This window comes from Elephas maximus, chromosome 4, assembly GCF_024166365.1.
Source record: "Elephas maximus indicus isolate mEleMax1 chromosome 4, mEleMax1 primary haplotype, whole genome shotgun sequence".
Classification (NCBI taxonomy): Eukaryota; Metazoa; Chordata; class Mammalia; order Proboscidea; family Elephantidae; genus Elephas; species Elephas maximus.
In genome coordinates this window covers 113,883,183-113,894,069 of record NC_064822.1, presented here as the reverse complement: position 1 = coordinate 113,894,069, position 10,887 = coordinate 113,883,183, and the positions used below count along the sequence as shown (strand labels likewise).

The following is a 10,887-nucleotide window of genomic DNA, read 5'->3' as shown; positions in this document are numbered from 1 at the left end:
TAAGGAAGTAAATCACCAGTCCTTCCCTCTGAGGTGCCTCTGGGTGGACCAAACTACCAATCTTGGGCCAAACTACCAATCTTTCAGTTGGCATCCAAGTGTGTTAACCTTTTATCTTTGTACCGGTCATTGACATTTTTTCTCTATTCTTCCTTTTTCTACAAATTTCCTAGGCTCTAAAATTATTGTCTGTTTCCACTTTTGAAAATTCTTAATCTCCAATTTTGATAGGAATGACTTGAGAAAAAAATCACTTTAGAATTTTAATGCCCGTTAGTTTAATGTGTTAGGTAAATAATATAATCTTGTTTTAATACATGAAACTTGTTAAATCAAAATTAGTTCTAGCGGCCGGAGCTAGCCCTCTGAGCCAGAAAAGGCGCTGCCTCGGCTGTCGCCATCAGTCATGCCGAAGCACGAGTTCTCCGTGGACATGACCTGTGAGGGCTGCTCTAATGCGGTCAGTCGGGTCCTCCGCAAGCTGGAAGGAGTTCAGTCTGACGTTGACCTGCCCAACAAGAAGGTTTGCATCAACTCCTCTGAGCACAGCGTGGACACTCTGCTGGAGACCTGGAAGAAAACAGGAAAAGCCGTTTCCTACCTCAGCCCCAAGTAGCAGGGTCCTGGCCCCTGGCCCAGAGGATGGACCAAAGAGGGCAGACAGACCTGGGACCTGGCAGTCCTGCTCAGTGATGGGAGTTCCTGCGGGGACCCTTACTCGCCCTGCTTGCTCCTCACTAGCTTCCCCGCAATAAAGACAAGCTGCTTTGTTGAAGATATCAAAAAAAAAAAAAAAAAATTAGTTCTAGCAATGAAGCTAATCTTGGGGTGAGAGACCATTTGAATATAAGGCTGCTTGTTTTGCTTTTTGTCCACCTGAAGCCACATTACATTCTCATTTTGGTTAAACTACAAGTGGTTTCCTTGAAAACTGAAAGCTACTTTTTTTTTTTTTAATATAATTTGGATCATTTAACGTCTGAAAAAACAATTTTGCTAAATAAACAATACATTTTGCCACCTCCCCAAGTAGCGTTTTCATTGACATCAACAGGTAGATCTTGAGGAGCTAACCTATACAAAGCTACTCCTCTCACTGCCACTTTGGGAGCTACAAGTGTGATTGAGGTTCAGCTTTTCTCTTTTATTGAATCCCTATTTAATAAATTCTTTTACATTTTTCAGACACCGTGACCTCACTTATGTTTGGAACAATCCTCAATCAGTCTTCATTTGGGAATAGGATTCCTATAGACTGGAATATTTGAAGTCCAAGAAGGAGTTGAACAGCACTTCCCAGGTTCCCTGTAAGGTCATTTCTAATCCTCATGTTCTTTGATTCTTATGACACTGTGGAATATTTTGGGAGGAGAATGTCTTTTCTTTTGCCCTTCATATTTTGCCTCTTAAGTAATAATAGTCTCTTCAACTGATATTTACAGCTGTTTTTTTTTTCCTGAAGATAGGTTGATCATGGCAGGAAAACTCTAACATGAGATTTGTTCAGAATAACAGCATATTAGCAATAACCGTTGACTCCTTTTTTTTTGCAGTCTCAATTGCAGTGAACTGAAATCAGATTTTTTAGCCTCTGTCTATGTTTAGAGAGTATGGAAAAATATGACAATTGCATACTTACTTTTCTGACAGTGCTTCATCGGAAGCCCTTGATGGAACCACAATTTGAAGGCAGCAGGCTGGTGGGGAGGCTTGTGTATGCTCCTGTCCACAAGTTGCATCATCTGTCTCCATTCAGCTCCATTCTGTCCAGAAGTTTGTGCACACACCCGCGGACAGACAGACAGACACACACACAGTCACAAAAACACACCCTCTAACGGGCAAGTCTTCCAATAAACAGTCCTAGCTTAGATTTTTATTGTCCTGATATATTGAGACCCATGTCAACCTCCTGTTCTCTCAGCAAGTCTAAATGGCACCTGATCCTAGATTTCCCAGTACTCTCTTAGTTCAAAAGGAAGAAAAGGGTAGTGCAGAGAGAAAGCAACCCCTCTCCCTGGTTTTGGAAGAGGGGCACTCTGATCTTCCTGCCGAGGAGTGCAGCTTGACCTGCAAATTCTTTAATGGCAGCATATCTTTTATATGTTTAGTTTGCCACCAGTGCACAGAGAACATCTGAGTGAACAAGAAAATATTCCTTGGTGACCCAATTTCAAAAGTTACTAATGAGTTGGCAGTGGAATCAACGACGCCAAAGTCACAGGTAGCAGTGGGCACAGTGTTCTCCTCAGAGACATGGAGAGTGGTCTGATGTAGTGTGAATCCCATTATCTCTTTTTTGTTGACTCTTTATATTTCCTTAAGGTTTTGATCCTGGTCTTCAATCTTAATTTATATTATCTATCTTTGACTTGAATCTTGTGTAAAGTCAGAGTAATCATTCTAACTTTAAAGGCAAGGAAATTGAGAAGTAGAGAAATGACTAGTCAGATGATACACAGCGGTTGCAGGTTTTGGACAAAAGTTTATCTGAATACAAAGATTCTGCTTCTCCTTCCCCTCCGCCCCCTCCACTAAACTCATTCCTTTTTCCAACATTTAAGAGGACTACAAGCTTTTAAAGTGCAGACTTGATGTTCTGATATTACATTACAAGCTACTTTTGGTGATATGAATCAATGGAAAGAAAGTCTTGCATCCTAAAAAAAAAACTGGTAAAAAATTGCCTGGTTCCAGGACTTGTTTCCTATTTTGCTAAAATTTATTACTGCCCAGTTAACTTGAATAAAACTATTTTTTAATTTTCTCTGCTGCCATTTCTAGAAACTCTCCTTCCTGCTGTTCATTTGTGATGATGTACTACATTTTCCTGAGTGATGACTGCCTTGTATTGTCCTTGACAGCATTTGTTTTTATTTAGCTGATAAATTTTTGCCTATCATTTTGTAATAAACTAAACCATACATATGTGAATGGTCTCTCTGATTTTTTGATTCATTTGCTTTTAAGTGGGGGTAAAATCTAGTCACTATTATTACTATAAGTGAATGTGTCTTAGTGTCTAGAGAAACAGCACAGTGAGATATATATTCTTCAAGGAATTGGCTCAGGAGATTGTGGGGGCCTGGCAAGCCTAAAATCTGTGGGACAGGGAATAGGCTGGAGACTCTTGCTGGCTCATACATTTGTGGAAGGATGGCAAGTTTGAAATCTGTAGGTCACGTGATAAGCTAGATATTCCTTGTGTCCCAACCTGTGTAGGTCAGGAGATGGGAAGAGTGACGGGATAGGCCTACCAAAATATCTGTTTATAGTCTTGAGGCAAACACACCTTTAGGAAAATTGTTTTCCCTGTTTGATTGATTGATTTGATTATTATGGGAGATAATTATATTACATTATATTGGATGTGAAGTAATTACATTACATTATGTTAGATTACTTTATGGAAGGCAATCTGTTTTACTTAAGGTTAACTGATTAAATCATCTATAACTACTCCATAAAAGCACAGGTAATTACTCCATAATAGCTAGCACACTAGTGTTCAGTGAAGCAACTGGGAATCATAGTCTACCCAAGTAACACATAAAATTAAACATCACAGAATGTTTGTCCTTACTTTCATGTTTTTCTTTTTAATATCTCTGGCTGTTTTGCTGTTTTCATGTCTCTGTTCTCCTTTCGAACATGGAAGTTATACCTAGTGTTCTATGTTTTTTTTTAACCTTTCAGATTATTAATATTAATTTATAATTACACTAACTTCTAAAAATAATTTTTTACCTTTTCATTAAATTTTATATTAATAATGAAAACATTTGCAGTATATTTAATACTGTTTTGTGCCTTATTGTCAGTCTGTTAATTATGTCATAGCTTTTTCATTCTTCAATCTTTATTTTGATTTGTGTCTTACTGAGTTTGTCTTCATTTCAAAATTATTTAATTTGTACATAAAAGTTATATGTATGCCAAGTCCTTGCTTGCCCATTGATTTATATCTATTTTTTTTTTTAATTTTTTTTTGTGCTTTCAGTGAAAGTTTGCAAATCGAGTCAGTCTCTCATACAAAAATTTATATACTTTTGCTATATACTCCTATTTGCTCTCCCCCTAAGGAGACAGCACACTCCTTCTCTCCACTCTCTATTTTGGTGTCCATTCGGCCAGTTTCTGTCCCCCTCTGCCTTCTCATCTCCCCTCCAGACAGGAGCTGCACACATAGTCTCATGTGTCTACTTGATCCAAGAAGCTCATTCCTCACCAGTATCATTTTCTATCCTAGTCCGGTCAATCCATATCCAAAGTGTTGCCTTTGGGAATGGTTCCTGTCTTGGGCTAACAGAAGGTCTGGGGATCATGACATCTGGGGTCCTTCTAGTCTCAGTCGGGACATTAAGTCTGGTCTTTTTATGAGAATTTGAGGTCTGTAGCCTACTGCTCTCCTGCTCCCTCAGGGCTTCTCTGTTGTGTTCCCCGTCAGGGCAGTCATCAGTTGCAGCCAGGCACCGTCTAGTTCTTCTGGTCTCAGGCTGATGTAGTCTCTGATTTATGTGGCCCTTTCTGTCTCTTGAGTATCGTAATTACCTTGTGTCTTTGGTGTTCTTCATTCTCCTTTACTCCAGGTGGGTTGAGACCAATTGATGATCATAGGTGGCCGCTTGCTAGCATTTAAGACCCCAGGTGCCACTTTCCAAAGTGGGATGCACAATGTTTTCTTCATAGATTTTATTATGCCATTTGACCTAGATGTTCCCTGAAACCATGGTCCCCAAATGCCCTCCCCTGCTACTCTGGCCTTTGAAGCATTTGGTTTATTCAGGAAACTTCTTTCCTTTTGGTTTCATCCAGTTGTGCTGACCTCTCCTGTGTTGTGTGTTGTCTTTCCCTTCACCTAAAATGGTTCTTGTCTAGTATCTAATTAGTGAACACATCTCTCCCTCCCTATTCTAGTAACCATTAAAGAATTTTTTCTTTTGTGTTTAAACTATTTCTTGAGTTCTTATAATAGTGGTCTCATACAACATTTGTCCTTTTGCAACTGACTAATTTCATTCAGCATAATGCCTTCCAGATTCCTCTGTGTTACGAAATATTTCACGGATTCATCACTGTTCTTTATGAATGTGTAGTATTCCATTGTGTGGATATACCATAATTTATTTTCCATTCGTCTGTCAATGGGCACCTTGGTTACTTCCATCTTTTTGCTATTGTAAACAGTGCTGCAATGAACATTGGTGTGAATGTATCTGTTCGTGTAAAGGCTCTTATTTTTCTAGGATATATTCCAAGGAGTGGGATTGTGGGATTGTATCGGAGTTCTATTTCTAGCTTTTTAAGGAAGCATCAAATCAATTTCCAAGGTGGCTGTACCATTTTACATTCTCACCAGCAGTGTATAATTGTTGCAGTCTCTCGACAGCCTCTCCAACATTTGTTGTTTTGTGTTTTTTGGATTAATGCCAGCCTTGTTGGAGTGAGATGAAATCTCATTGTAGTTTTGATTTGCATTTCTCTAATGGCTAATGATCGTGAGCATTTCCTCTGTATCTGTCAGCTACCTGAATGTCTTCTTTAGTAAAGTGTCTGTTCATATATTTTGCCCATGTTTTGATTGGATTATTCATTTTTTTGTAGTTAAGTTTTTGCAGTATCATGTAGATTTTAGAGATCAGGCTGTGACTGGAAATGTCATAGCTAAAAACTTTTTCCCAGTCTGTAGGTAATCTTTTTACTCTTTTGGTGCAGTCTTTGGATGAGCACAGGTGTTTGATTTTGGGGAGCTCCCAGTTTTCCAGTTTTTCTTCTGCATTTTAAGTAATGTTTTGTATATTGTTTATGCCATGTATTAGGGCTCCTAACGTTGTCCCTATTTTTTCTTCCATGATCTTTATCATTTTAGATTTTATATTTAGGTCTTTGATCCATTTTGAGCTCGTTTTTGTGCCTGGCATGAGGTATGGGTCTTGCTTCATTTTTTTGCAGATGGATATCCAGTTATGCCAGCACTGTTTGTTAAAGAGACTCTCTTTTCCCCATTGAACTGTTTTGGGGCCTTTGTCAAATATCAATTGCTCATATGTGGATGGATTTATGTCTGGATTCTCTTGTGATTTCTTTTTTTTTCTTTTTTTTTTTTTAATTAATTTTTATTAAGCTTCAAGTGAACATTTACCATTCCAATCAGTCTGTCACATGTAGGTTTACATACATCTTACTCCCTTCTCCCACTTGCTCTCCCCCTATTGAGTCAGCCCTTTCAGTCTCTTGTTTCAGCCATCTTCCCTCTCTCTCTATCTTCCCATCCCCCCTCCAGTCAAGAGTTGCCAACACACTCTCCAGTGTCCACCTGATTTAATTAGCTCACTCTTCATCAGCATCTCTCTCCCCCTCACTGACCAGTCCTTTTCATGCCTGATGATTTGTCTTCGGGGATGGTTCCTGTCCTGTGCCATCAGAAGTTCTGGGGAGCATTGTCTCTGGGATTCCTCTAGTCGCAGTCATACCATTAATGTATGGTCTTTTCATGAGAATTTGGGGTCTGTATCCCATTGGTCTCCTGCTCCCTCAGGAGTTGTCTGTTGTGCTCCCTGACAGGGCAGACATCGATTGTGGCCGGGCACCAACTAGTTCTTCTGGTCTCAGGATAATGTAGGTCTCTGGTTCATGTGGCCCTTTCTGTCTCTTGGGTTCTTAGTTGTCGTGTGACCTTGGTGTTCTTCCTTTGCCTTTGCTCCAGGTGGGTTGAGACCAATTGATGTATCTTAGATGGCCGCTTGTTGGCATTTAGGACCCCAGGCGCCACAATTCAAAGTGGGATGCAGGATGTTTTCATAATAGAATTATTTTGCCCATTGAGTTAGAAGTCCCCTCAAACCAAGTTCCCCAGACCCCAGCCCCTGCTCCACTGACCTTTGAAGCTTTCATTTTATCCCGGAAACCTCTTTGCTTTTAGTCCAGTCCAATTAGGCTGACCTTCCTTGTATTGAGTGTTGTCTTTCCCTTCACCCAAAGCAGTTCTTATCTACAGATTGATCAATAAAAAGCCCTCTCCCTCCCTCCCTCCCTCCCCCCTTTGTAACCACAAAAGTATGTGTTCTTCTCCATTTTCTCTATTTCTCAAGATCTTATAATAGTGGTCTTATACAATATTTGTGCTTCTGCAACTGACTCATTTCTCTCAGCATAATGCCTTCCAGATTCCTCCATGTTATGAAATGTTTCAGAGATTCGTCACTGTTCTTTATCGATGCGTAGTATTCCATTGTGTGAATATACCACAATTTATTTATCCATTCATCTGTTAACGGACATCTTGGTTGCTTCCAGCTTTTTGCTATTGTAAACAGAGCTGCAATAAACATGGGTGTGCATGTATCTGTTTGTGTGAAGGCTCTTGTATCTCTAGGGTATATTCTCAGGAGTGGGATTTCTGGGTTGTATGGTAGTTCTATTTCTAACTGTTTCAGATAACGCCAGATGGATTTCCAAAGTGGTTGTACCATTTTACAATCCCACCAGCAGTGTATGAGAGTTCCAATCTCTCCGCAGCCTCTCCAACATTTATTATTTTGCGTTTTTTGGATTAATGCCAGTCTAGTTGGTGTGAGATGGAATCTCATCGTAGTTTTAATTTGCATTTCTCTGATGGCTAATGATCGGGAGCATTTTCTCATGTATCTGTTGGCTGCCTGAATATTTTCTTTAGTGAAATGTGTGTTCATATCCATTGCCCACTTCTTGATTGGGTTGTTTGTCTTTTTCTGGTTGAGTTTTGACAGAATCATGTAGATTTTAGAGATCAGGCACTGGTCTGAGATGTCATAGCTGAATATTCTTTCCCAGTCTGTAGGTGGTCTTTTTACTCTTTTGGTGAAGTCTTTAGATGAGCATAGGTGTTTGCTTTTTAGGAACTCCCAGTTATCTGGTTTCTTTTCATCATTTTTGGTAATGTTTTGTATTCTGTTTATGCCCTGTATTAGGGCTCATAGGGTTGATCCTATTTTTTCTTCCATGATCTTTATCGTTTTAGTCTTTATGTTTAGGTCTTTGATCCACTTGGAGTTAGTTTTTGTGCATGGTGTGAGGTATGGGTCCTGTTTCATTCTTTTGCAAATGGATATCCAGTTATGCCAGCACCATTTGTTAAAAAGACTATCATTTCCCCAATTGACTGACACTGGTCCTTTGTCAAATATCAGCTGCTCATACGTGGATGGATTTATATGTGGGTTCTCAATTCTGTTCCATTGGTCTATGTGCCTGTTGTTGTACCAGTACCAGGCTGTTTTGACTACTGTAGCTGTATAATAGGTTCTGAAATCAGGTAGAGTGAGGCCTCCCACTTTCTTCTTCTTTTTCAGTAATGCTTTGCTTATCCGGGGCTTCTTTCCCTTCCATATGAAATTAGTGATTTGTTTCTCTATCCCCTTAAAATATGACATTGGTATTTGGATTGGAAGTGCGTTATATGTATAGATGGCTTTTGGTAGAATAGACATTTTTACTATGTTAAGTCTTCCTATCCATGAGCAGGGTATGTTTTTCCACTTAAGTATGTCCTTTTGAATTTCTTGTAGCAGAGTTTTATAGTTTTGTTTGTATAGGTCTTTTACATCCTTGGTAAGATTTATTCCTAAGTATTTTATCTTCTTGGGGGCTACTGTGAATGGTATTGATTTGGTTATTTCCTCTTCGGTGTTCTTTTTGTTGATGTAGAGGAATCCAAGTGATTTTTGTATGTGTATTTTATAACCTGAGACTCTGCCAAAATCTTCTATTAGTTTCAGTAGTTTTCTGGAGGATTCCTTAGGGTTTTCCATGTATACGATCATGTCATCTGCAAATAGTGATAGCTTTACTTCCTCCTTACCAATCTGGGTACCCTTTATTTCTTTGTCTAGCCTAATTGCCCTGGCTAGGACTTCAAGTACGATGTTGAATAAGAACGGTGATAAAGGGCATCCTTGTCTGGTTCCCGTTATCAAGGGAAATGCTTTCAGGTTCTCTCCATTTAGAGTGATATTGGCTGTTGGCTTTGCATAGATGCCCTTTATTATGTTGAGGAATTTTTCTTCAATTCCTATTTTGGTAAGAGTTTTTATCATAAATCGGTGTTGAACTTTGTCGAATGCCTTTTCTGCATCTATTGATAAGATCATGTGGTTTTTATCTTTTGTTTTATTTATGTGATGGATTACATTAATGGTTTTTCTGACATTAAACCAGCCTTGCATACCTGGTATAAATCCCACTTGATCAGGGTGAATTATTTTTTTGATGTGTTGTTGGGTTCTATTGGCTAGAATTTTGTTGAGGATTTTTGCATCTATGTTCATGAGGGATATAGGTCTATAATTTTCTTTTTTTGTAATGTCTTTACCTGGTTTTGGTATCAGGAAGATGGTAGCTTCATAGAATGAGTTGGGTAGTATTCCGTCTTTTTCTATGCTTTGAAACACCTTCAATAGTAATGGTGTTAGGTCTTCTCTAAAGGTTTGGTAGAACTCTGCAGTGAAGCCGTCTGGGCCAAGACTTTTTTTTGTTGGAAGTTTTTTGATTACCTTTTCAATCTCTTTTTTTGTTATGGGTCTATTTAGTTGTTCTACTTCTGAATGTGTTAGTTTAGGTAGGTAGTATTGTTCCAAGAATTTATCCATTTCTTCTAGGTTTTCAAATTTGTTACAGTACAATTTTACATAGTAATCTGAAATGATTCTTTTAATTTCATTTGGCTCTGTTGTGATGTGGTCCTTCTCATTTCTTATTCGGGTTATTTGTTTCCTTTCCTGTTTTTCTTTAGTCAGTCTAGCCAATGGTTTATCAATTTTGTTAATTTTTTCAAAGAACCAGCTTTTGGCTTTGTTAATTCTTTCAATTGTTTTTCTGTTGTCTAATTCATTTAGTTCAGCTCTAATTTTTAGTATTTGTTTACTTCTGGTGCCTGATGGGTTCTTTTGTTGCTCACTTTCTATTTGTTCAAGATGTAGGGACAGTTCTCTGATTTTGGCTCTTTCTTCTTTTTGTATGTGTGCATTTATTGATATAAATTGGCCTCTGAGCCCTGCTTTTGCTGAGTCCCAGAAGTTTTGATAGGAAGTATTTTCATTCTCGTTGCTTTCTAAGAATTTCCTTATTCCCTCCTTGATGTCTTCTATGTAACCCAGTCTTTTTTCAGGACGGTATTGTTCATTTTCCAAGTATTTGATTTCTTTTCCCTAGTTTTTCTGTTATTGATTTCTAGCTTCATTGCCTTGTGGTTTGAGAAGATGCTTTGTAATATTTTGATGTTTTGGACTCTGCAAAGATTTGTTTTATGACCTAATATGTGGTCTATTCTAGAGAATGTTCCATGTGCACTAGAAAAAAAATATATTTTGCAGCAGTTGGGTGGAGAGTTCTGTATAAGTCAATGAGGTCAAGTTGGTTGATTGCTGTAATTAGGTCTTCCGTGTCTCTATTGAGCTTCTTACTGGATGTCCTGTCCTTCTCCGAAAGTGGTGTGTTGAAGTCTCCTACTATAAATGTGGAGGTGTCTATCTCACTTTTCAATTCTGTTAAAATTTGATTTATGTATCTTGCAGCCCTGTCATTGGGTACGTAAATATTTAATATGGTTATGTCTTCCTGATCAATTGTTCCTTTTATCATTATACAGTGTCCTTCTTTATCCTTTGTGGCGGATTTAAGTCTAAAGTCCGTTTTGTCAGAAAGTGATATTGCTACTCCTCTTCTTTTTTGCTTATTGTTTGCTTGATATATTTTTTTCCATCTTTTGAGTTTTAGTTTGTTTGTGTCTCTAAGTCTAAGGTGTGTCTCTTGTAGGCAGCATACAGATGGATCGTGTTTCTTTATCCCGTCCATGACTCTCTGTCTCTTTATTGCTGCGTTTAGTCCATTTACATTCAGCGTAATTATAGA

At 38.5% G+C, this 10,887-nt stretch overlaps 1 protein-coding gene across 1 annotated transcript; it reads left to right on the top strand.

Annotated features, from left to right (window-relative positions):
- The first annotated feature begins 406 nt into the window (after positions 1–406).
- LOC126075627 (copper transport protein ATOX1-like) lies at positions 407–616 on the top strand. Its single transcript, XM_049883466.1, has one exon. The coding sequence runs from the start codon at positions 407–409 to the stop codon at positions 614–616; it is 210 nt and encodes a 69-aa protein (XP_049739423.1).
- The last annotated feature ends 10,271 nt before the right edge of the window (positions 617–10,887 follow it).